The sequence below is a fragment of the Notolabrus celidotus genome, chromosome 15 (genome assembly GCF_009762535.1).
Source record: "Notolabrus celidotus isolate fNotCel1 chromosome 15, fNotCel1.pri, whole genome shotgun sequence".
In the NCBI taxonomy this organism is placed as follows: Eukaryota; Metazoa; Chordata; class Actinopteri; order Labriformes; family Labridae; genus Notolabrus; species Notolabrus celidotus.
In genome coordinates this window covers 10,639,057-10,664,662 of record NC_048286.1, presented here as the reverse complement: position 1 = coordinate 10,664,662, position 25,606 = coordinate 10,639,057, and the positions used below count along the sequence as shown (strand labels likewise).

General features: G+C 39.4%; 4 protein-coding genes and 1 long non-coding RNA gene across 8 annotated transcripts; 2 read left to right on the top strand and 3 right to left on the bottom strand.

The window, feature by feature from the left end:
- Window positions 1-1,137: 1,137 nt before the first annotated feature.
- cib3 (calcium and integrin binding family member 3) lies at window positions 1,138-6,265 on the bottom strand. The gene is made up of 6 exons (XM_034703585.1): window positions 5,867-6,265; window positions 5,280-5,314; window positions 4,804-4,915; window positions 4,149-4,296; window positions 1,402-1,597; window positions 1,138-1,251 (listed from the first exon to the last, which is right to left on the bottom strand). Exons 1-6 carry the CDS (start codon window positions 5,915-5,917, stop codon window positions 1,230-1,232), a joined length of 564 nt encoding a protein of 187 aa, XP_034559476.1. The 5' UTR covers window positions 5,918-6,265; the 3' UTR covers window positions 1,138-1,229.
- Window positions 6,266-6,833: 568 nt separating this feature from the next.
- Window positions 6,834-8,871, top strand: LOC117827110. Its single transcript, XR_004634151.1, has 3 exons — window positions 6,834-7,022; window positions 7,598-7,735; window positions 8,627-8,871. It is a non-coding gene; the product is annotated as an uncharacterized LOC117827110 (long non-coding RNA).
- An 863-nt stretch (window positions 8,872-9,734) lies between these two features.
- On the bottom strand, window positions 9,735-12,707 carry admp (anti-dorsalizing morphogenic protein). The gene is made up of 5 exons (XM_034703388.1): window positions 11,554-12,707; window positions 11,323-11,459; window positions 11,088-11,210; window positions 10,794-10,983; window positions 9,735-10,429 (listed from the first exon to the last, which is right to left on the bottom strand). The coding sequence occupies exons 1-5, from the start codon at window positions 11,846-11,848 to the stop codon at window positions 10,005-10,007; spliced, it is 1,170 nt and encodes a 389-aa protein (XP_034559279.1). The 5' UTR covers window positions 11,849-12,707; the 3' UTR covers window positions 9,735-10,004.
- A 658-nt stretch (window positions 12,708-13,365) lies between these two features.
- On the bottom strand, window positions 13,366-18,030 carry im:7138239 (uncharacterized protein LOC497366 homolog). Its single transcript, XM_034702041.1, has 7 exons — window positions 17,946-18,030; window positions 17,337-17,432; window positions 16,969-17,108; window positions 16,355-16,631; window positions 15,416-15,597; window positions 14,622-14,680; window positions 13,366-13,723 (listed from the first exon to the last, which is right to left on the bottom strand). Exons 1-7 carry the CDS (start codon window positions 17,995-17,997, stop codon window positions 13,573-13,575), a joined length of 957 nt encoding a protein of 318 aa, XP_034557932.1. The 5' UTR covers window positions 17,998-18,030; the 3' UTR covers window positions 13,366-13,572.
- LOC117826160 (serine/threonine-protein kinase NIM1-like) lies at window positions 16,684-24,709 on the top strand. Of its 4 annotated transcripts, none has more exons than XM_034702040.1 (6): window positions 16,684-17,111; window positions 18,865-18,960; window positions 20,585-20,637; window positions 20,721-20,984; window positions 22,737-23,005; window positions 23,202-24,709. In XM_034702040.1, the coding sequence occupies exons 4-6, from the start codon at window positions 20,819-20,821 to the stop codon at window positions 23,955-23,957; spliced, it is 1,191 nt and encodes a 396-aa protein (XP_034557931.1). In that variant the 5' UTR covers window positions 16,684-17,111; window positions 18,865-18,960; window positions 20,585-20,637; window positions 20,721-20,818; the 3' UTR covers window positions 23,958-24,709. The 4 variants fall into 4 exon arrangements, with proteins under 4 accessions (XP_034557931.1, XP_034557929.1, XP_034557930.1 ...); XM_034702038.1 differs by having other exon boundaries at window positions 20,462-20,637; XM_034702039.1 differs by having other exon boundaries at window positions 18,865-18,998.
- Window positions 24,710-25,606: the final 897 nt, after the last annotated feature.

The window sequence follows — 25,606 nt, the reverse complement described above, 5'->3', positions numbered from 1 at the left end:
CTGTCATAGGTGAGCTATGCATCGTGAATCTTGGACCTGTGCATATTTGTGTAATGTAATTTTCAGACATTCATGTAGGCCTGTACAGTTGAATGTACGGGTTTGTTTTTGTTTAGCATCATTCACTGAGCCTGAAACAGGACGTGCTCTGTCTTTCAAAAAGGCACTGCTGCATCAACGTGGGTGAAATCTAGCATGATGAAAGGATGAAAAGGAAGAGTCTGGACGTTGACATGTGGAGATAGAGCGGCCGTCTGGTTTGAGTGATGCTGTAGCTTTAAGTCTTAAACAGAAACATAGGGAGCAGACGTTTTTGGGACTCAAAGCTGTATCATTTTTGGCTGAAATGATACTCCCTCTTTGATTTTGTTTTGAAATCATATCCTATTTCTTAAGTCATCCTATCACACGTCATATTATACTGAACATCCCTTTTTACAGCCATATTTTCATTCCATTGATTGTGAAGTACACAGGGAGATAATACAATAGGTTTTGAAAAAAAGAAAAAAACGTGTAAATATCACATTGAAAAAAGAGATCTACTTAAATTGTACTGTACTTTCTAAACCCATATGATAATGTATCTACAATTTGTAGATATGTGTACTTTTGATTTAATAAAATAAGATTTTAAAACATTATTGACTTTGATGTGTTTATGTTCTGCTTGTCAGAGGCAACGCTGTCAGTTGACCCTGTGCTCCCACAATGCACCTCATGACAAATAAGTCCTTTTATTTGCCCGCTAGGACCCACTGGAATATTCTGGCATGTGTTTCTTTTATAGTCTGCTGTAACCGTATCCCTTTAGATACAAAACACAAATCTACTGTTGATGGTCATAGCTAATGAAGCTTGTCTTGATGGATTGGCTGATGCAACCATCCGTTGATAAATTGCAGTCTCACCATGACTTCCGTTATTATTGCTTTCACAACATAAAAAAAAGTGAATATTTACATCAGGGATCGCATTAAAAACAAGACAGGTCATTGGTATTTGTAATTTTTATACTGCATTCTGACTGTCAAAGTTAAAAAGGAACTCTGTTGAAGGTTAGAACGATTTTGGTACAATTTTTATATAAAAGGAAACACAAGATAATACATTTATGACAAGGTAAAATAGTTCTTGGATGAGATGTAAGGATTCCTATACTTTGCTTACACTTTGCGGTAGTATAAGTTCTGTTCAAATAAATAAATCAACGTGATGACTTCTTTTCTTCATATCCTTATGTGGAAGGTGCTGTAGATAAAGAAAATATCTGGTTTTATTCAGAGTTAAAAAGCCCTAAAGATAGTTCAATACATTAAATCACATTAATGTATAACCCAAAAAAACTGTCCTCATCTGTTGAATGTAGGTGACTTTTTCTGTGCTTGTCTGCTGGCCTACCTGAGGAAGTCTGGCGCTCGAACAATCATGTGCTGGAAGTCCTCAAGTGACAGACGCCCGTCGTTGTCCAGGTCGGCCTCGTCGATCACTTTTTCACACACCATCCTCACCTCGTCCTCCGTCAGCTCGTTGCGGGTCAGTTTGTTCAGCGTTTTCTCCAGGTCAGCCTTACAGATGAAGTCGTCGTTGTTGAAATCTTGCAGGATAAAAAAAATATGACATCCTTATAGAGGCGAAATGATTAGGTCAGGAAGTCAAGCTACTATGTACACTTGCAGTATTCTGAATCAATCAATATATATAGCAAACATTATCTCAAGACGCCTTCAAACAGAGGTCTAAACTGTTCTCTGTTATATTATTAACAAAGACCCAACATCAAGGCAGGATAAGATCCAGTCCCATCTTACAGACAGGACTCAGTCTGATCTCATCTTAATCCTCCATGAGCAGAGCACTTTGCAGTATATAACAAATTACAGAGGCAAAGACAAACTTCCTTTAACAGGCAGAGACCTCGAACAGAACCAGACTCATGTTAGACACATCTGCTAGACACATCTGCTGAGACCGAGTAAGAGAGAGGGATGATAGTGGTGAGACGGATAGTAGAGGTTGTAGCCGTTATTAGTAAGGTTTTATGCAAGGGGTTCTTACAATCTCTGTGATATTGTACTAAATATCTTTGGGATTTCATCTTATGTAGACTTTAAGACAAGCAGTAACAATACTTCAACCTGTCATTCCAAACTCAAACACAACTTTACATATATAATAATAAACAGTACGTCAGTGGCCTGATTTGCACAATCTACCCAGGACTTCAGCCCGCAGTCGAAACGCAGACAACAATGGGGGGCACAGAACCTTTTAGTTCAGGGTAAAGTAGTTTTGGGGGCTAAAAGACCCCGGAACTCTTGGTCGAAATGCACCTTATGCAAGCAGGCAGCCCAAAGTGCTTCACAAAATAGGAGAGAGACAGAAAACAACAGACATGGGTGAAATAAAATAATAAAACAAGAAAGAAGATGGTGATCATAAAATATACTTTGAAATAATACTGAGGAGGTGGAGACTGACAGGAGAATTATGGCCAAGCTGTCGTCTCTGATGGACATTTTTTTTCTATATATATTCTTGTTGAAATTCTTGTACCGTACACCTTCTTGTTTGCTGCTCTGTGAATTTCCCCGTTGTGGGACGAATAAAGGTATCTTATCTCATCTTATCTTATCTTATCTTAATATCAATACAGGAAAAATCAATCAAATAAGTGAGGGTAGAAGGCAAAATTAATAATCAGTTAAAGTTTAAAAGATCAGAAAAATACAAGAAATAAATAGATAACTAAATAAGATAAATGTTGATAAAAAGATGATTATAATAATTTTATAAAATTCTTACATTTATTGACCTAGGAATTTAAAACAAGAATGAGATGAACCAGGACTAATTCCCTCCCAGGGTAACATGTAGAAAAGTATGTTAACAGCTAATATGACAATATTACGTGTATTGAAATTGATCTCCATGCCATAAACAATTATATTAACTTTGTTTGCCTATAATTCAAATAAGGTTGAATCGACATTTACCTATTTAGCCAAAACTCTGAAGTCCTTTTATTAGAGAGCTAACTTCATCTATACTGTGATTTCAAAGCATGTTACCTTCCTAGTTTCTCTCTATGACTTACTTTACGTACACATAAAAACCTCCCAGAAGGAAATGTTTGACATCCATCAGAGCACACTTTATCTTGGTTCAATAGAAACTAACTGCTCCTGTTTGAGTCTAATGTTTATTACAGCTTGTTTACAGCTCCCAGGGGACGACTTGACCTGTAAGTCCCCTTTACATGCCTTGTTCCTTGGAGCGAAGGACTACAGCCCCCTAATACAAGAGGCCAGACACGGGTTATATATCATCTCTATAGGTCTAAATAATGAATGAGAAGTTTCTTCGACCCATGACCGCGGTGATGTGTATGTAACTTCTTCATCTGTCAGCGTTTGTTAATTAGGGGGGACCTTAGTGCCTAGCACATACTCGGCTTTGAAAAGCTCTTTGCCTCCATAATGGATCGGTTAATCATTAATGACAGACCATACAGCATCCATCATGGTTACAGCTCCAGAGCCCCTCACCATGCTTCTTTTGCAGTAGCATGAACCATGATAAAATCTTACATTTGTATCTGCTACTGTTTAAACTTACAGGGGAAAGTTTTATTAATCCTTAACATTTTAGAGATTTTGTGATTTTTGTTGGCCAAAAGTTGGGACATTGTTTTGTTTTAGGGAGCTTTTTAATATTCTCCGGTTACATTTAAATCTTCATTACATTTTAAGAGCCCCAAAACAAACATAAAACAGCTTTATCACCTTTCCTCCTGGGTGACTTTTCCAGGTTTTCTAAAACTGACCTGCAAACATTCCTTCACTGAAAACTACGTTACTCATCACTGTTGAATAAAATAATCATTCCTTTGCATTATCAAATCCCTTATCAGTGTTTACTAATATCAGATTGGTTGAACACTAAGTATATGTATTTGCATATGCATAGGGCATAAACCATATAAAATATCTAGTTTAATACCTTTGCCCAATATGTTCCTATCTAATGTGTACGCCTGGTTTGGTTTGAGGTGAAGAAACATCACGACTTGACTTTTAACCCTAACCCTAACCCTAACCCATTTAGAGGAAAAAAGGTTATTTTTCAAACATGTACGGGTCCTTTACCATAAATTTTGAAAGCATAGTAGGCCTTGAGGTCACGCGGTGCCATCTCACTCAGGACTGAGAACATGTCCAAGAAGTCGTCCAGTGTCATGTTTCCCTCTCCGTCCTCTGAGAAAACCTCAGCAATCCTCTGACGAAATGGGTTGTCCTGCAATTTGGGGACACCAGTAACCCTGCTTTTATAACCATCTGATAAAAGTGTGAATAATTCAGTGTGGTTAGTCATTCAGAGCATTGCAGCTTGCTCGTTGTGTTTGATGACTTCGCTGTGCTTCATAATTGTGTCTTTTGCTCTACTTTGATCATTTGCCTGTTTTTAAAGCTCCAACATGCAATACTACCACTGTTGTGGAAAAAGCATTAAGGATGAGGGAAAGTATAACCTCCACAGTTTAACTCTCCCTCTCTAAGGTCACGTCAGTGACCTGCGTGTTAGCACTCCTGTTTACCTTACTGTCATTGTGTAAAGAGGCATATAATTGACCCATTTCCAACAAGTGTGCCCTGAGGGACTCACTGGTATTCTTCAAGTTTAAAGGAGTCAGGTAACGTATAACCTTTCAAAGAATTCTGTCGATTAGTTGGCCATTAATTATGGATTGGGAACACAGGGAGAGAGCGGGTCTGCAGGGTGTGTGTGGACCAGCGGGTCTACCTTCAGCTCAGGCATGCTGCCAATCAGCTCATACGGTAACTTCACATCTGGGTGGTTGGTGTAGTCAAGAGGAACGAGCTGCGGTGCCAAATCCCGATAGCGGTCGAACAGTCTATGAAAGGTTTGAAAATGAACTGTGGTTATTAAATAACCAGATATATTTGATAATATTTGGCTATTTATTGAGAGGAAATTAAGAAATATGAAACTGCTATAATTCAGCTGCAGTCTATATTTTCCCTATATCATGGTCGACAGTGGAGACACTAAATATTAAAGAATTTTCAGTGAAAAAAAGTGAAGCAAGCTTTTAAAATCATTTGATCTCCATAGTAGCCTGCCCCATAGTGGGTAAGGGCTCCAGATACAGTAGTTTAAAGTTACAGTGTAGTACAGTGCAGAGCAGAACAAAAGGCATATAACACCAGCAATGTCTCTCCACTCTATCAAGATATAGTACCAAATAACTGACTCACCTGAGGATTTCTTTTCTTGTGAAATATGTGCAGTCCTGCAAATACAGTCAGGTCATGTCAGGTAACGTTACTGCAAACAATATCAAGATGCAGGTGTTCCCCTCATTATCCAGATGGTAGCATTTTAATTTTAAGCATAAGTCAGTTATTAATACTTGTTTAACACTAGTTTGTGTTCTGCACACAGCTCTGGGAAAAATGATTTTTTGTGTAAAATCTCAATTTTCAAAGTTGTGATACGAGTCAATTTAGGTAGTGAGTCGATTAAGGTCAACATTTTCCTCTGAAATTCATTGAAATAGTGGAATAAAATACTAATACATGGAAATACTATTATATACTCTTAAGTCAATGCACCAGTTTAGCATTAAAATCAACCCTCGTTAGAGCAGCAATAGAATCAGGAAAGCTCTGACTTCGTTCAGCCTGGATGCACCACATGACCCTGATCCTCCTCTATTTATTCATAAACAAACAGCAATAATCTCACAAGTGTGTTAATGTTGTTTACATATGTTAATATCAAGCGTGGATAAGAGAAGCATTGTTTAAGTGAATGAAGCCAAAGAAACAGGAGCAACACCTACCTGATAGGCATCTAGCTGCTGTGCCGTGAATATGGTCTGTTTATTCCCCATGTCTGAGCGCACAGGCACCAAGCCTCACGTCCATCGCTGCTCCAACATCAAGTGTTTTTTTATGGTGTGTGGATATGCCAGATATGAAATGCTGGGACAAAAGGAAGCCAGAGCCAACAAGGAGATCGGGTGTCAGGCTGCCATGGGCCCTTTGGTCCCTGTTATAATGGCAGCATTTCATCGTTTTCTCCATTGTGAATAGCAGCCCCTCCGACAATGAATAAGGGCTGTCGTCCAGCATCATGCCAAGTGGTATCAACCCCCTTTAGTGCCACTGTATGGCCAACGCCTCGGTCACTGCTCAGGTTACACTCTGTAGAGACAGGGTTTTGTCATGGGCAGATAGACTTTTTGATGGGAGATAAGTTTTGTTTCAGCTGAGAACAAGATTATTGGGTGTTTATCCGATTACCAAGCACTTTTTAGCCTTCAGTTTTAGGTCAGGTATTCTTTATCTGACCTAAAAGTAAACCTGAATTAATGTTTACAAGAATTATGAGTGGAAAGGAAAACTTGAGGCACTGAAATCAAACTGCGAATACTCATGTCAAGGCAACTCACAGTCTTAAAGCCCTGTTGGATAACCATCGTATTGCTGATTGGTGTTGTCTTGAAACTGATATTTAACTGAATTCAATGTGGGATTTAAAGGACTTACATAATGCTTGGTGAACAGGACAGACACCTGTGAAACAAACCAGAAAGGAAAGTAATAACTCCTTTTTTATACCCTGCCATGACGGACAGCAAGTAGTCAGTACATTTCTTTTTTTGCAGGGTCACAAGTTATCAAGGTTACTCTCAAAACTAATGTAAAAATGCTCATATGTTGTTTGCCAATGCTTTTTAAAGTTTAAATTTGGAAGATATTCAGTTCAATTTCAAAACACATGATCTATTCAACAGGTGACTAATGCAAGGTCCCTGTCTTTTTTCTCCTCTGTAGTCTATATTTGGTGTAGAGGCAGAGTAAAATATGAGAAGTCAACCAGCTGACGACGCTGAGCTCAGCAGACAACATCCAGAACAAGCAAGCCATGCACAGAGCCTTCAGAGTTACCCCCGAATCTCCATGCTTCTTTTATCATGGCTGCTGCTATCATGGGTAGGCCTAATGTGTATTTGATTAACCTACATGAAGTGTCTTAACATAAAGTATGCATTCTCTTTCAGGAGTAAGGTCTGGCCTAAACTATTTCCACAAATGACTTGAAGTCATAAAGATACCTCCTTAAAGTTTGGTTCTGACCCACAATATACTTAACTTTGAGAGAGTAAGATAGATTAAATATGTAGTAGAGCACATGTACATTTGGAATGGGATGCATCATATATATGTTAAATGTATTCACAGTAGGTCTTTTAATTGTTTCCCCAGAATGTGGTACATTTATTTATATGTCTCAATACATCAGTCAGTATTGAAGTTAATATTACTCTATATCATGCTGGGTTTGAAACTATCTGTATATGTTTTTGTACAGTCAAGTTAACCAAATCATTATACTTTGTTACATCACAGGTGTAATAATAAAGAGTGATTTCACTTTATGTATGTTGTTTTCACTTAGTGTCCTGTGTATCAGCTTAACTGTGGTATTGGTATTGGTATTTGGTATTGTCTGTGGATTTATTAATTGGCACACTGACATGTTGAAATGTGTTTGTGTTTCTCTGAAGGATTTACCTCAAACTCAACTCTGCAATCCAGAAAGATATGAGCCAGAGAATTAAAATACTTCACCTTCTCCAGAGATCTGCTGATGTGACTGCTACAGATGTTGTTGCTTCCTTTCATCTGCTCTAATGTGATTACAGGTAAGGTATCCAGCTGTATGGTATGAGTGAGCACTTGGCAGTTTTCACATTTAGAGCGTTTTTGAATGTTGTATAATTTACACATTATAACATAGAATAACTTACTGTACCAAGAACATTTCAGTTCCAATGAAGTTGAAGTTATTTTACTTGTTTTTAAAGCTCTTAACAGCATTGCTCCTCCATACATCACAGATCTACTGCTGTTTTATGATCCACCACAATCACTGAGGTCCTCGAAAGCCTCCCTTTTAAATTTTCCTCATGTGTCCCACAAAAAGAGAGAGAGCTTTCTGTTTTTATGCCCCTAGACTCTGAACTCTCTGCCTCTGGACATCTAAACAGCAAGTTCTCTAGGTGTTTTTAAAAGTAAACTTAAGACTTTTAATCTGGCTTTTAATTTAGAGTAATCTATTTTTAGATCTGAACTGCATTATTATAATCGTTGTTTTAACAGCATTTATTTATCTTATTTATTAAGTCATCTATTTATTTATTGTATATATCTGATCTTTTTAACTTTGAATGATTTAAAATTTTCCTTTCTACCCTTACTTATTTTAATTTTACTGTCTTGTTTTTATTTTATTTTTTGAAGTATTTTTATGATTGTCTTTTATTATTTTACGCATCTCTGTTGTTTCCTGTCTCTGTTCTTTTGTGAAGAACTTTGAGCTGCATGCTTGTATGTATGAAAGGTGCTTTATAAATAAAGTTTGCCTCAAACATAGCCAGCAAAAAGCCCACTTAAAAGTTTTTTTCCTTTTTATGAGTTAGTGTGTTTGTTTTTCTAGACAGTCAACAAATTAAGCTTGTATTTCCATTAATGATATGTCTTTCCATTCACGTGCTTTAACTTTGTATAATGGCCGTGTCATCATCTTTGTACAGGAAGTTCTCGGGGGAGGCTTTCTGCTGCTACAAAACAACCGCCCTCATGACTGTGTCTCAACTGTTCCCAGCCATTGAATACAGAAACTACCACTGTGCACTCAGGCGTCCTCTGGTGGTGATGTGGAGGATCTGCAGACTGTGTATCCTATCCAGGATGTGGTCAGATTTCCCTCCAAAAATAAAAATAGCATGAATCCAATCAACCATATGTCACCATTTAGTCTGCTTTTTGAAAAAATAAAAGATGAGTCCAGCTTCAGTGGTGTCACTTTCTCTGCCCTTTTATCAAGATGATCATGGTTTACTCTTAGATTTTAAATAGAACTGTTTATTCCAAGATTAAAAGTTTTAACTGGACTATAATGACCTTTAACCTTTGCTATCTATACTTCACTCTAAAGGCTTTACTCAATGGAAGTCTTCTTCCCCGAGGAGGACCGATTTTAAAGCTTCAGAAGCTTGTGTGTCAGTCACACGCAAGAATACCTGGGGGCTTTTGGATGACGTGCTGCATCATGGGACATCAGCCAGGTGAGTTTGATATAAGTCTCCAGCACTGTTAATTAGGGTCCAGGAGAACTATGCATGGCAAAGCATTTTTTTGGCAGTAGCTTTGGTGGAGGAACACAAGTGTTGCCACTGTTAATTATGCTGAACCAAAGCAGCTTTCTGACGGTGAGTAAAGCACTGAAATTTTTCAAAGTACAACGTTCACTTGCACCAACATTGACACTTGGATAGGACTTTAACAGTAGTTAAATTACATGGTATGATTGGCCCAGTTGGTCGTGTTTGATATCCCAGCTTCAGTGCTGGTTCTCTACTCGGTTTCTCTGCAAAAGAGAGGATCTGACTAGCATTCACTGTGTATAACACACTAACAAGTGACTATTTCCTAATACAACCCCATTTGAAAAAAACAAACTATGCCTTTAAAGACTAGTTTAGAAATTACCAGGTAATATTTCCTCTGAAGCTGGTTCAGGTGGTGAACAGGTGGCTTGTTAAAGAGGGTTGATAGCAGCCGGTACTGGCAGAATATAGACCTTAAATAAATGAATCATGTTTCATATGCAAATGTTTCTAATGAATTCATTCTGTAATCTTTTGTCTACACCGTTTATTCTGACTATGTATTAAATCACAGAAAACATAAAATATACACTTTTACATCTTTCACAGGATATCATTACTGTCATATATTATAATTTATGGGTATTTACATATTTTACAGTGCCACTCATTGGACTAAGCACATTACACGTTAGGTGAAATGGAGTTTTAAAAGACAGCATGCTATCTATGTACAAGAACTCCAATTTACATTGTATTTTTATGAATATCTGTGCAGTCCCAATGTTGTGACTCGTTGATGTCAGTGGCACCCACAGCTCCCAGCCACCATGTCATTATACTGTTTGAGCACCACATTCTCGTCATCATCAAAGTAGAGCAGATTGATGGAGAAGAGCTTGTCAGGCACGCAGCATGGCTTGTCGATGCCTTTCATCAGCTTCAGAGCGTTGATGATGGACTGGACAGTGGCATGGTTGGTCGGCCTCATGTTCTGACCCAGAGGGAAGGGGCAGGAGCCTTTGCAGTGGTAGGCGTTGTATCCTCGGGGAGACACAATCCAGCCAGACCAGCCAATCTCCTCGAAGTCCACGTAGAGAGGGAGACGCTGGCAGGGCGAAGACACACCTTCCTCCTCGCTGTAGTCTAGAGAGCGGGCGCTGCGGATGGGCGGACCTGACATGGGGGCCTGGGGCAGGGTGGAAGTAGGTGTGGTGTCGTTTGGGTCTGGTGAAGAAAGGAGAGCATTTTGTTAGACAATATAAAGACTATCGAGAGTAGGAGAACAAATTTCAGTTTCTAGTTTTTTTAAGTATTTTCTAATTTTCTAACTTTTTCTGAAATGATTTTTTGTAAGAAAACACATTGAAGTTATACAGCCTTTGTTGGCCAATTAGCAGCTGACACCAGATTTTTACTGAAGGCATTCAAGATAAAATAATGTGTGAGGTATAAACTTCACAGAGATTTTGTGGGAACCAAGATTACCCTCAGCCCCCATTTTTTCTTACACCCTGCTCATAAACCCTGACCTGTGTCATCTTTACTCAGCTTATTAATCACATGCCATAAAGCCTGAAAAAACTCTCACCTAGGCTTTCAAGAGTAGTAGAGCGGCGGCCATCGTCAGTGAAGAGGACCAACATTGGCTGTTTGCTCTGGTGGTGACTGCGTCCTGAAGCAAAGCGGATAAGCTTCATGTCCATCTGGCTCCCCCCCAGAGTCCGAACCACCACCTGGAGCCCCAGGTTGCTGCCTTCATCCATTGTCCAGGAGCGGACCTTCACGAAAAAGATCAGTCAGTTTCAACACATGGTTCAGTTTCATTTGTTCAGAAATATCCTGAATGAGTTTAAGGAGGCCTGACAGAAAAGTGAATACTCACTGCTTGTGTGATGGTGAACACTTCCCAACCTGTGGAGTGGACTGGGATGAGGCGAGAAGACAGCAACTTCTTCTCCTGTGTGCTGTTGTTTCTGCTCGAGTCTAGCAGTTGATAGACACTAACCTGGAAGAAACAGGAGTTCATTACAACTATGCCCTATATATCAGCAAGATTTTTCCTGCAATCATTTAATATTATTTCATTGAAGTGCCTGTCTTTGTTTGAAAGTTTGTACCTGGCAGAAGTGATGCCTTTGGAAAGTCAGTGTTGCCTGAGGTCGCAGTTTGAAGAGATGGAGCTCTGCTGTGAGAATCTTCTCTGTTCTGCCAACCGTGGACAAATTGAACCTGAACTCCACCTGCTCACTGCGCACTGCAATGGAAACGAAATAATTAGAAATCTGAACAAATGCAGTTATTTCTTCTCTACACTGGCCACATTTTTTTTTTAAAGAAAGAGCTCTTACATTTGTCAAAGAAACTCCGCACTGTATTCCCCTCTAGAAGGTTCGGGTCCTTGGTCACACCGTCCACATCAGCCACCGTGTTGTAAAGATCAAGCATGTACTGAGGTGGCTGCTTGTGTCCATGAATAGCAGGAGGATCCTCCATCCCAAAAACTTCCAAAAGTCTCTTGATGGCAGCTGATCGGACTTCCTCTGGCTCGTTTTCAGCAGTAAAATGATTCTCCAGGTAGTTCAGTGAAGGCCGTGCTGTTGTGGCGCACAGCAGAGCGGTGAGGGTGAGCACGAACAGCAACATCTCTGAGGTTTGAGTAAGTTCCCGGTGCGTCCTAAACCACACGACCAGTCAGCAACTTAAAGTTGAAGTGACTGAAGTGTCCTGGAGGCTCGACTTTTTATATCAAACGCTCCTGGGTGCCCCCAAAGTCTTGGTAAACAGCAGTAAAGATGCTATTTGGTCGCAAATGTAAATCACCAATCAGCGAATGTAAAGGGCGACTAATGGCGGCGTTAACAAGGTGTGAGCGTGATTGTAGATTTCATTCAAGCCTATTGTCCTCACGTCTGGCAATAAAAGTTCAAATAAACTAAATGCAGCCTTTGAAAAAAGCTCGGTGCTCATCCTACACAGACTGTGTTGTTGTGGAGCATATTTGTAGTCTCGTGTGTTTTCTTTTATATAAAGAAATATGGACACGGAACACTTTGGGCTGATCTCTTAAGGAAGTTCATTCTCCATGGGAGGTCAACAGGGCCTAAATGAATCCATTAAATTAGAATAATGGGCACAGTGTCAAAGGTGGAAACCAATTACTTCGATAAAGAGAAGGGTGTTGCGGGCTACACGTTGAGAGATTTACATAACTGCTTATCCAGTGCCAGCTGGATAATCACCGAATTTGCAGTCTTGTTTTTTAAAAGAACGCAGAGTTGATATCTTACTGAAGAAAGGTTGTTATGGTGCAGCGAAGGCCACTGAGACTTCCATTAAGCTCATTGATAACTTGTCTTTATGAAAAGACCGTTTTTTTTTTTTTACCAGACAGACAGCTGTTTCTTACATGTTTGTCAGAATAGAAACTGTAAAGTTTGGGTCAGTTTGCTAAACTTGGAGTCAGTTGTAAAACTTGAGTGAAGGTCTCACCTGTAACTACTTTAAATACGAATACTTGTATAAATGTATTTAACCTACAAAGTAAACCCGATTTTTATTTCGATTTTTATCTATTTATGAAAGTCAACTCAATCTGTTCCTTCAGCTCTGATCTGGTTCACTAACTGTGCCATTTGGTCTCTTTGATCGCGCAATTACGCACGAGCAAAAGACAGGTGGCCACTTGGAGGAAGACTCCGTTCCCCCCAATGAAATAAACATCTTAGACATCAAAGCTTTCTTCTTTAGGGCACCTTGAAAGCAAGTCACAAAACACTTCTCTTATGATGACAGAAAAAATAAAGTGTTTATTTCACACGTCCATATCAAAATAGGAGACCGAAGGACTCGCACGTGTGTTTTTTCTAACGGACAGTTGCAAAATTGGATGGCTTCGGCTCCTTTGAAGCGATTCTTCAAAGACTCTTTGAAGCCTAAACCTGATGTACTGATCTGTAGATATAAAAGACATCAGTCCTCCCCCAAAAAAGATTTCTGAGCTAAAAGTCAAATGTTCTTAGTATATACGCCCTGAGATACATTTATACATTTTATGCTCATCAAACGCAGTGGCATACTTAATTGTAAGTTCACTGGAAATGCATCTGACATACCCTCCAAGATGTTTATTTTGAGTTGTGCAGTGTAACAAACAGAAGTCCTTAAAGATTGTTGTATTAAATTTATTTACAAAATTATCATTTTTACATATATTACATATAATACAATAATACTTTAGGGAAGCAAGCTCTTAAACATATGTTTCAGTATTGGGATGGGGTCTGTAATAAGCTGTAACTTTTGTGGATTCAAATCTTTCAGCTTCTCAGAAGGGATAAGATGTTATTCTCCAGTAGAGGGCGCAGTGTTCAGTTCTGGCAGAGGCAGGAAGTGATGGAGTGGACCGTGCGGATCTGTCCATGCTGGTTTAGGAAGCTGTGGCTCTCGTAGCCTTGAGGAGCACAGGAACTGGACTCTCTGTCTGCCCATAAGTGGCAGATTTTTGGATCAGATGGACTCCTGCAGGAGAAAATTGACATTTTTAAAACTGAAGTTTTAGGTTATGTTGTGCTGCAAAATGTTGAACTTCTATTTAAGAAGGTTTTACGGTCAGTTTGAACAATGAAAGTTCTGGTGTTTTTTTTTAATAAGCTCTGTGGTACTGCTTAATAATTTGGTATAAAACACATATTAAAGCCATGTAATGTATGGAAGTTGTATTATCTAAATGATTACTACGCATGACATGCATTGGACTCGTATGCCACATTTACCACAATAATCCAGAGCTTTGCAGCCCTCCCTAACAAATAAATATTCAGAGGCATGAAACTGGATTTTGAATAAAAAATGTGCAGACCTGCAAGACTTCAGACACACTAAATCTATAAGGTCAGATCTCGAGAAAATAGCCCTTATACCACATTTAATTCAGAGTATTTATGGTGTCTCGAGTTTTGTTATTTCATGTGGTGTAACCTGATAGGTCCAATTCAGTCCTGTAATAATTGTATTCTATTATTTAGGTGATGCTTTTAGATAGTTTAAAGTGCATTTTAATCACCCTAAAGCTATTCAAGGTAAAAGAAAAGAATAAACTGTATGATGAGGTCTGAATGGGATTTATATTTATACATTTTGTATTTGTTTGTGCAGCACACTAATCAAAGTCCAATGATGAAGGAACTGAGGTACATAATTCCTTCATTGAGATGATAATAAACTCAATTAAACGTTTAGTATTTTGCTTGAATCTCAAGCAGATATACAGCAGAAGGAAGGAGAGGGACATTTGGTGTAGGAACTAAAAAGGCCAACATGCTGAGTGCAGAAAGTGTCAAAATTCACAGGCAATTGTGATGAGTGTCACCGAGGAGGTGTGTGTTTTTGTGTGCGTAGCAGCTGTGTTCGTACTTACCTGAGAAGGCATCGTTTTCCTGTAGTGCAGCCTCCCAAACATCTGCCCACATCTATTTCCTGTGGAAAATTTGCAACACAGAGAGAGGGTCGTCAGCTAACAGCGGGTCACAAATATTGACACAACTCAGTCGGGGGCAAGATGCTGTTTAGCATGTTAACGGCTTTCATTCGTCACCTGCAGGACCATTTGTGTTTGTGCTGCACTCGCACCTCTGCTGCTGGAGGAGACCAACTGTGTCCAAGAGTTCAACTTAAACTTATGGCCAAAGTTACATCTATAATGTTGTTTCTGTCAAGTCTTATCATAAAATTACACCAATCATTGTCTTATCTGTGTTATTGAGTTATAGATCTTTAACAAATTATACAATCTTAAGGGAGAATAACAAGCCCTTAATCTTATTGTCTACATGGCCAAAAATACTGTTCAGAGTTGGATGAATTTCCTGGATTGAATTTGAGCTGAGACACATCAGTCAGTCCAGCATGTGTATTTTTTGAAGACTGTCTCAATAAGCGTAAAACACATCCTGGAGTCTGGCAGTGCAGACACCGGTCAGTGGATTAGCTTGATTAAGAGCTGTCTCCCACACATGTACCTAATGAATAAAGATACTTCATTACTGTCTGGCGCCCAACTCGAGCCCCCGTTTCCTCTAAACTTGATTACAAAAGAGAGTGTGAAACCTGCATCACAAATGAACCCCTCTGCTGGTGTTAAGTATGCCATGCTAATCAAATTTGTGTATTGTAGGGAAACATTACAGCATATTTATGTTAATTCTCTCTTACTTTAAGTCTTTCCTCTTTGACTCCGTCTGCGTGTTGGACTATTTCGTAGTAATACTCCACGTATGGAACCCTGTAACAGCTCTCCTTCAGGTCACAGGCAGCCACTGTCTGAATGAGGTCCACTTTGTTTGGAGTTTCCACAAAGGCTGAGTCAAACTTTGTGGGTAGACAGGAAAAGCCCTCTGTGAAAGGTTGATAAACGAAAGTTAGAGTTACATGTTTTTAAAAAGTAAAGACAAAGACATTTAAAAAACACTGGATTGGCTGAATGTTAGGCTTACAAAACATTTCACAATAACCTAAATATAATTTGTGTTTGTGTTTTGATGCTTAGTAGTGTTTCAGTATATTAGCAATTTTTGCAAAAGATGCGTTTAATTTTGACAAGGTTATCATTAATCACAAAATATTTTTCTCATTTATTTAACCTCAAGTGAAGCCTTAAAATGTTGTTATTGTGTATTAGGCCTTAGACTAAATTAGAACAGGACATAGTGGTTGTTCTGTAGGGGTCCTTCGTCTATGGGCCACCTTTGAACAACTTGGATACAGTATTCCAGTCGTATGTTTAATTAAGACCCCAAATAGACTGGAGTTAAACCACTGACTGTCAATTTATTAACATGGTGACTGCATTTTTTTAGGGTAGTTTTGAAGGCTGACATGCACTAAAAATAAGAAAAGGTTAATTTAAATGAACATAAATTATAAGTTGTGTAAAGGCAGGTGAATAATAAAAATGTATGATATTTAAATTATTAAAAAAAAAAAAAACGTTTCTTGAAATCCGAGGAAATTAACTTATGTATCTTCTTGCATGATTTGAAAAAGTCATAATATTACCAAGTTGGCAGCAGCTAATGAAATCAGCTTGCAATTTGAAGCGCCTCTTTCAGTTCATGTTGTAAACACAGGGTTTCCTCAGGTAAACACACTCACCTGGTGTACCCTTGGACCTGGAGCATCCTCCTACATCGATGACCGTCTCGTAGGGTGTATCGGAGTAGTAAGTCTTGAGTGCGGGGACGCGGATGCACTGACTCAGCTTAATGTCGCACTGACACTCCTGGATCACCTCCACCTCCCGGGGTCCCTCCATCAGAAGCACCCGGTCTACACGCACCCCGGTCGGCTCACACACCTGGTTAACCCCGCAGGAGGGCAGCTGGCTCAGCAGCTCCGGGCTGTCTGGAGGTGTGGGTCTGCGTGTTATTGTCTATTAAAAGGCAAGAAATGATATAGTTTGAGACATGTCGGAACATGTTTCCAGCATGTAAAGGTTTGGTCTTTAAAGTCTGGGGCACGTGTTTTAAAACCTTTTGCCCGTGATAATGTTTAGTTTTATAATTTTGTCATGTGTTATTTGAAATGACAATTCAATGATCTTGCTTAGCAGATATTAATCTTTATTATCTGTATTATAACTCTTCGTTTATAACCTTATTTATACTGTCTATGTTTTTAACGCTCGAAGTAAATCTCAATTTCACTTAGGTAAAACTCTCAACAAGTCACTGCGCCCTCGTGTGGTCATGTTGTGGAACTGCACTTACCTTTTTGCTCCTGAGAAATTCCAACATTGAGGAGTGTTTTGAGTATTCCTGCTGCCCTGCTTCATGTGATGACCTGACTGCTCCCCCACAGTGAGACCTGCACATCCCTACATCAACACTGACAGGACTCCCAGAGATGTCTGGTGAGAGAAAGAGACAAACAAATGCACCCAATCAATTTGAGGCTAGCCTGTGAGAGAAAATATCCATGATAATATTATAGCAACAAGAAAATGTGGTTGGTTTAAAATATCGCAAACAGTTTTTCAAATTATACATTTGCTATTAGGTCATTATAAGCATACACTAAGGAGGAAAACATGCATTAACCAATATAAGAATGGTAGCTTTGAACATATCAGCCTTACCTTGTCCAATGTAAACAAAGTGACTCTGTCTTTTGCAGCACACTCTCTGTGTGAACAGGTTTCTGTGATCTGTGTGTTTGCTCAACACTCCATTCACTAATAAACACAACAAGTATCAAGTTAGTTTGCGCTGTTTACATTTTACACTGTATTCCAGACACTCTGTTCATGCTTTTTCATATTATTGATAATAAGATAAACAGTTAACGGTCAATGAGAACATACAGGTTAAATCTGGAACACAAAAGTGCAGATATCTAATTTCTTCAAGGTCATCAAAGCACTTATTGGCAGCTAATCAGATGTTTTAAATTTAAAGCCATCTCACTGTAATTATAATGCATGACTCAGATGAACACCATAAGATATTCATTTTGGAATTTTCATTTAAAAATGTTTTTTTGTTTAGTAAAATAAACATATTTATCCCAACTTGTTTTGCAATTAAACTAACCCAATGTGAGCAATTTAAAGACAGTTTCCAGCATCAAACCTCTCATGTTTATGAGTCATGCAGAAAGCACAGATAAGTGTCAATTTGTCTAGTGAAAAGCTGCTTCTACACACATCTCATTGGCTTTAGGAAAGAATCAGACAATCAGTACTTACAGGTGAAGTGGAGGGCACACAGGAGGAGAAGGAGCGGCCGGGGTAAATCCATGTTTTTAGTCTCAATCTGCTCCTCAGCTGCCAAATCCTGAGTGTCCTTCTGCTCTCTGACGCCTCTGATATTTATACGGGATCAAGCTTCAGCCCCAGATGTGACCTGAAAACAAGCTCTCAAAGTGGTGTGGGGCCAAAAAAGTGAGAGCTAATCAAATTTCCATTCTGACTGCTTTGTTAAACGCAGTTCTTACAAGCACTTCAAAGGAGATCTCTGCAGCTTGTGTGTTTCTGCTGCGAGTAACCCGGAGGCTCGAGTGTGTTAGCCGGCCCGAGCTCAACCTAATGAAGGGCTTAAGTAGCCCTGAGCCATTAAAGCGTCGCTCATTCAAAGGCATTAATCATCTTTTATCTCAGGGGGAAGGTGTTTAGCACCTCTGACTTAAAACAAAACCCGGCCCAAACACACAAACAGGATCAGCGTGGGGGCCTGAGCCTCCCCTTTACAAAACTTCAGCACCTTTGTGTTTATTCAACATGACACCAAATGGCTAGACCTCTAAGAGCGGCTCCTCAAACCTCAGTACATTCAGAGGAAAGCAGTAAGATAAAGAATCTTAAGACAAACTAATGATTGCAAACATTAATGTCAGTTTTTTTCAACATTAAAACAGAAACTGAGAATGCAATCAAGTGGTGAAAAGACAGAATTCCTAACAGAGTTTGTCAATTTTTATCTTATAAGGGCAGCCCAAATACTCTAGATCATGCCTTGTTTAGACATACTATTGAATGCTCTGAAAAGTCTCATTTCATCAAGAAAAAGAAGATTATATTTGCTTTAAAAAATGTTTGTGCCACTGCTGTCTTAATAAGGTGTTAGTCCTTCTTTGAAGTGTTGATCTAATCCCCTCATTTTCTGCAGGATCAACGGATCATCGTTCAGAGAGCCATCGACTCTCAGACACCTTGATTAGGGTGACACCCACTGCAGTATCTATGGCTGGGTCCTCTCACTGCGGTAACAACACTTCTTATTGAAACTGGCTTATAATCCTGGTAATACCCAGATTATTTCTTATTTAGTTGATGTAATCATTCAAATCAGCAGCACAAAACCTCAATTATCTTTCATTTAAGATTGTGTTGTAGTACAGATTATTTTTGGGAGGCTTTATTTCAGATGATGGGACTGTTGATAGAGAAGGAGACTGGGAAGTGAGAGTGAGGTTTTAACATGCAGAGGGCAGCCCAGCCTTTGCACCTCTGTAGCAGTCACAGTTAATGATCAATTACTCTGTTTTTAATAAGAAATTATGTATTTAATCAGGGCTCAGGGGTCATTAAGGTTCATAAAAAGCTTCTATCTTTTGAAATGCTTTTCCTTGGCAGTCTATTTAAAAAAAATGGTATCTAAATATGAATCTGTATAATTTAAGTTGTATGGAATATATTTGGAGTCTTACTAGTTGCTCTCTGAGGCCTAAATGCCTGTTTAAGAACACTGTATTTGACATTTGTACCTTCTAATGCTGGATTTCATTTGCCTCCACTTCTACATTCTAACACTCAGTGGCTGTTGTCTGGCATTCATTTGAAGTAATCTAGCAGTTTTTATGCTGGAAGCTACAAAGTGTTAGAAGTACCCCTCTTTTATTAGCACATAAATATTTTGATAGAGCCTTCTTCTCTTCTCCAGTTAACCCAGCATGTTAACTCAACATTTCACATGGTGAGATGATTACTGATTGTTTATTGGATTATAGAAAGACACATCCGACGTAAGCACACAGCTTATAAACAGAGATGACTGTTGGACAATCCTTGTGTCCACTTTGGTATAGCTAAGGTTGACAGGAGTGACAGTGCATAGACACCTCCTCAGTATGTGTGTCCAGACAGTCTGTCCTGGTGTCAGGGTCAGTGTCTGGGTCACTGTTTAGTCTGGTCTGAAGGTCACAGACTCTCTGAAAGTCCACTCACTTCATGTTGTGAGGGTAAAAATGACCTTTGAAGGTATGTTTATTTTTAGCTGCACAAAAGTCAAAAACACCTTCAGGAGCAAGGTAGAAAACACTGCAAAGATGGAGTTATAATATCAATGATATTATATTAAATCAATCTTAAGGGATCTGAACGCCTTTTGCAGTATTTCCTCACTCCACCATGACCCCTAGCAGTAGTATGTGGTCATCTATAATACTGAAATGGAGAGCTAATCCAATGAAGCTGCTGTCACAGCACTTGCAGCTGTTACATGTTCATCATGTCCAGGGGTTAAAGAAGCCTCTGTAAAGCCTGGCTATTGTCCTTCTGTGTGGGAGGAGTCCAGCACTCTGGGATTACAGGGCGTCATGCTGTAGGTTGAGATTATAAACCAGGAGACAATAGTGCAGCGAGGGGAGACAGCAGCCAAGGAAGAGCAGTGAAGCACCTGGACTTTCCCGGAGTTCTGCTCCTCGTGCATGCAGAGGGTTTTGATTTCACATCATGCTCTTTTCACACTGATTTGTTTCCTCCAGCTTTTGCTTCGAGAGGATTCCTTAACTTACCACCTTGTTGTGATTAAAAGTCTTGGAAAAGTTTTAAAGAAAAGAAGAATACATTTGGTGGGCTGGGATGGAAATCATGTATTCTCACAACAGGAATAACAACATCAATGCAGAGAGAAGCAGGAAGAACGTAAAAGGCAAAACATGTGAGTACAGACACACCACCCTGTGTAAATTCAGAATTTTGTTATGGAGATGCATTTTAACTTGATTATTTTCTGCTTCTCAGGGGCTCACTTGAAGTGGACTCCACAGCAGGAAGACATCATCAACTTTACACCCCAGGTGGAGACAAAGGAGACTCTGACGGTGGAGGACAAGGAGGTGATGCAGCGCACTGCGTTGGGAAAGGCCATTTTTGACCTGAGCCACTCAGAGAGGGTGATGAATGATCTGATGTTCGGAAGGCGGGTGGGGCTTTACGAGCTGAGAGGAGAGATTGGCTCTGGAAACTTCTCCCAGGTTAGACTGGGGATACATGACCTGACCAAAGGTGAGACGCTGGATGTTTTATGTTCTAGTTTTACAGCTTCAGTGATGAGGTGGGATGTTTTTCCATTGATGTTTTAAGGATTCAATCCGAAGGCTGTCATTATTTCAGTCATTGTTAGACATTTGATTTATTTCTTATTGATGCTTTAATATATGAAAATAATCCATATCTAGTTACATAGATACTTTATATGACTTTATGAGTTTGGCTGGTTTAAAGGCATTTATCTGGTTATGATGCAATGATGTGCACATGTGCCAGAGTTATTGTAGTATTGATAAATGTTAAGATGGTCATAAAGGCCACACCTTAGAGATAAAAAACACAACAACTAAATTAACACTGCACCAATGAAATTGGGTCATGTTATATTTCCTATATAAAGACACAATTGTAGAAAAGTTTACCTCTATCAGAGTTTTTTTATTTTATGCAGTCATACATTTGTATTAGTGCCTACAGTATCTTAATGATTAATTTAATGTTGAATAAAAGAGCTAATGTCTTGTTACCTGATTTACAATTTAGTGTGAAACTCTGTCCTGATGCATTTCATAAAACAGACCAATCAAATAAAGGTTCAATGGAGTGCTAAGTTATTTATCTTAATTTATTTAACCTTTATTTGACTCAGGGGTTCATAGGCTTTTCATCCCACGACCCCCAAAATATAGGTGCCAAAGGCTTGTGACCCCCATTGTCCCTGGAAGTGATTAAATGTTGCTTCAAACTTCATTTAACTGGTCTGCAGAAAATTAGCCTACCTGCATGCACGTGTGGCTGTGTTTCATGTGCTGTCATGAATTAACCTGCTGAGACTGATGCTTTTGGTAATTACCTATTATTTAATCCTGACCTCATGAGTTATCTGGAAATAAAGAAAAACAGAAAACTAATGCAAATTTGTATTTTGCTATGTTTTATTTCAAATTTACCTACTTATTTTGTGAATACTTTTAAAATAATAGGTAAAAATCTTTGGGAACCTCTGATTTTACTAGATTTTATCCGTTGAGATCAAGTGCTCTTTCACAATGGTGACCTGTCCAAGAGGTCAGCAGCACACGTCATAATAAATATGATCATGAAACAGATTGCAGACAAAAGTTTAAAACAAACAATAATTTTCGGGGTCCTGTTGGCCTAGCAGTCTAAGCGCGCGCCCCACGTACAGAGGCTTTAGTCCTTGTTGCAGTGATCGCAGGCTTGACTCCCGGCCTCTATCATTTGCTGCATATCTTCCCCCACTCTCCACTCCCCATATTCTTTGTCTATCCAATAAAGGCAAAAACATAAAAAAAAAAACTTTAAAATAATAATGATAATAATAATTTTAAAAGTGCAAACTAGTTCACAAATAAAGTCCAAAGTTGTGATAAAGGATAACGATTTTTTAAAAACACAGGCACTGTTCAGTGGTCTGTTATCCCAGGACTTGTATAACAAAAAGAGTCAGGATACTCATTGTTCTCTTCAAAAGACATGCAACTCAGCTCAATGCAACATACAACACAGTACAAGTCTTCAGTGGTTTAATTTAGAAGTTAAAAGATGTTGAACTCATCAAACCAGACATCCTCTAATCCATAATCCAGTCTTCATAGCCAATGGCAAGTGTGACACATAGCAATGATGCTGCAAGAACAGCTGTTCAAGCAAAATCTCCCAACAAAAGGTAGATCAAATCAGAGATGAGGTAGCAAGAAAGTATGTTGATTTCTCACTGCCTCTGCCTATGTCTTCATCTGTCAGAAAGAGTTGCAGTAAAAATCCTGGATAAAGTTCGACTGGACAAACAAACACGAACGCTTTTCGAGTCAGAAATCTCTTGCATGATGAGTCTGGCTCACCCCAACATAGTGTGCCTGTATGAGGTGCTAGAGACCTTCAAGAAGCTCTACCTGGTGATGGAGTACGCTGGCGGAGGAGAGCTGTTCTCCCGTATCAGCAGCAGGGGGCGCCTGTCAGACCTGGAGAGCAGGCTTGTGTTCTCTCAGATTTTGTCTGCAGTCAAACACATGGTAAGTCAACAACCGGATGTTCTGCAGACTGAATTATGTTTTTAAATGGTTTTTTTAAAAACAGAGTAGAGTAATAAAATGTAGATGTGGATGATTTGTGAATGAGAGAACATGTTTTAAAGTACTTTTATACCTTTCACCTTCTAATGCCTCAGTCATTAGAACAACTATCTCAAACTCTTTCCTCTTTTCCCAGCATGATAATAACATTGTGCACAGGGACCTGAAGGCGGAGAACGTCTTCTACACCAGCACCGACTGCATCAAAGTGGGCGACTTTGGTTTCAGCACGTACTGCCACCCCAACGATGTCCTACACACGTTCTGTGGTTCTCCACCCTACGCAGCGCCTGAGCTGTTTACAGAGAACAGTTACTCGGGTCAGTGTGCAGATATTTGGGCGCTGGGCGTCTTGCTTTACTTCATGGTGACTGCCTCTATGCCATTTAAAGCTACAAACACAAATCTGCTGAGGTGTTGCATCCTGCAGGGCTCCTATGTGATCCCCTCATATGTTCCCACATCATGTCAGGAGATCATCCGGGGTCTGCTGAGGCTGGTTCCTGAGGATCGCCTCACTATTGCACAGATCATGAGCAGCAACTGGATGACAGGTATTGAATACCCACAAGCTTACCCAGCTTGTGCACAGACACCCTCCCACCTGGTCGAGCCTTCTCACATCCTCAACTCAGATGAGCTGAGTGTGAAAGCAGCACTGGAGGATCTTGGCATCACTAAAGACCATCTCTTAAATAACAGTCCTGACTTAAGAAGTCCCATCAACGGGGCTTACAGGATTCTGCTTCACCGCATCCAGAAGAGGTGGTCTGTGGAAGCTGTGGGCTACAACCAGACTTACACCAAAGAGTCCCAGAACAGACTAAGATGGAGAGCGGGCTCAAAGGGGACGATAAACAAACGCCAGTCTGTGGTGTGTGGCATCATGTAGTTAGGTCCATCAAAGCAGGAGTTCTGCATATTGAGGTGTGCTCATTTGCAATTTGAGAAGATGGACAACAGTCTTATGTTATAGTGTTACAATTCAGATGCTTTTGTCCAAAGTGACGTACATCTGAGAGTGAGTACAACACAAGCAAAGATCTAGACAGGAAGGAAACAATGTGAGTAAGACCCACACAGTCAGGTCAGGCACAGGTGCTGCCTTGCAGGGCTAGAGGCGATGCACAGGGTGTAAAGAAGAACGATGTCTGTGCATTAAAGCTACTGCAAAATTGCCTTGTATTATCAAAAATCAGATGTGTTATAAAAATGAAGCATCCAGTAAAGCACCAACAAAATCTGCGTAAAATAAATCTTTAATTAGATTTCATTTACTTTAATTTCTTCAGACTGTGTGGTCTGGCAGAACTTGCTTTGGTTTTGCAATCTACTTGGAACTAATCACAACAACTGCAGCCATGCAGAGTCTCTAGTGAATAGCCCTTTTCACACATCCTCTGCACTGCTGAATATTGTGCAACACTGTCCAGGTAGACTACATGTGTGAACACACACAGCCGAGTCTGCTCATGCGTACTTTTTCCTGCCAGCCCTAAAGTGAAATGTCTGTAAACAGTGAACCAGTGTGTGAATGCAGCTGGTAATAGTCTGAAATGTTTATTTAACACGTTACTGCTTGACTTCTGGTTGTGTTAAGTACATTTCCTGATAAATGCTGTTGAGAATCTCTGGGAACAGTCACTGTTATCAACATCTCTTCCTCCTGTACCAACTACCCAGCTGCCCCATATCAACTTAACCAAATAGCAGTATTCAGATATAAGAGTGCAGCATGTAAAAATCTTCAGCTGTGAGAAAGGCAAGCTGTTAAAAAATTTAATTTTGCTTTTGTTAGAGTCGTCTTGCAGTTTAGAGGAGGACTGCAATCTAAGAATATTCTATTTTAATTATAAGCCCAAAATGCAATGCTTTACAGACATTGGTAAGCATCCAAGATGACTCTATTTGTTAGAGTTTGAAGTTTGATTGGCAGCTGATCATGAAGACTGAGAAGAAAAATCAATGTATCGTCAGTCACCTCCAATGTTTCCTCTCTAACACTGATTGTTTCTGTTTAATCCAGACATTAAAATTTTTTAGTTTTGTAACAACGTCTCTGCAAAACTTTAATGACCTGATCAGGGTGTCCTTGGCAGAGATGCTGTACAGGTCAGATGAATCAACTGTCATTTAAGAAAAGGCATACAATATCATTATTGAGTTTTGCAGATGTTGTTGTGTTTGATCTCTTAAGAGAGTAAGGTTAATTATTTTCACATTCTTCCACTGTTAACTCTAAGCGTGGCTCATGACCTCCTTGCACCAGCTTTACACATAACACACAGACACGAGATTCTGTTCTTGTCATCTTATTCTTTTAGCGAGAGCAACAAGGCATGTTTCCTAAAGGTTGGACCTCTCCTTTGTTTCAGCTAAATTGACATGTGATGGTTTGAAATGTTGATTAGAAGTTCTGATTCCATGGAGTTCACTCACAACTGAAGATTTACTCACATATCATGTTAATGCAAGTCACTGCAAATGAAACTACACCCAGCGGCACACTGACTGGCTCCGTTTTGTTGCTAAAATAACATC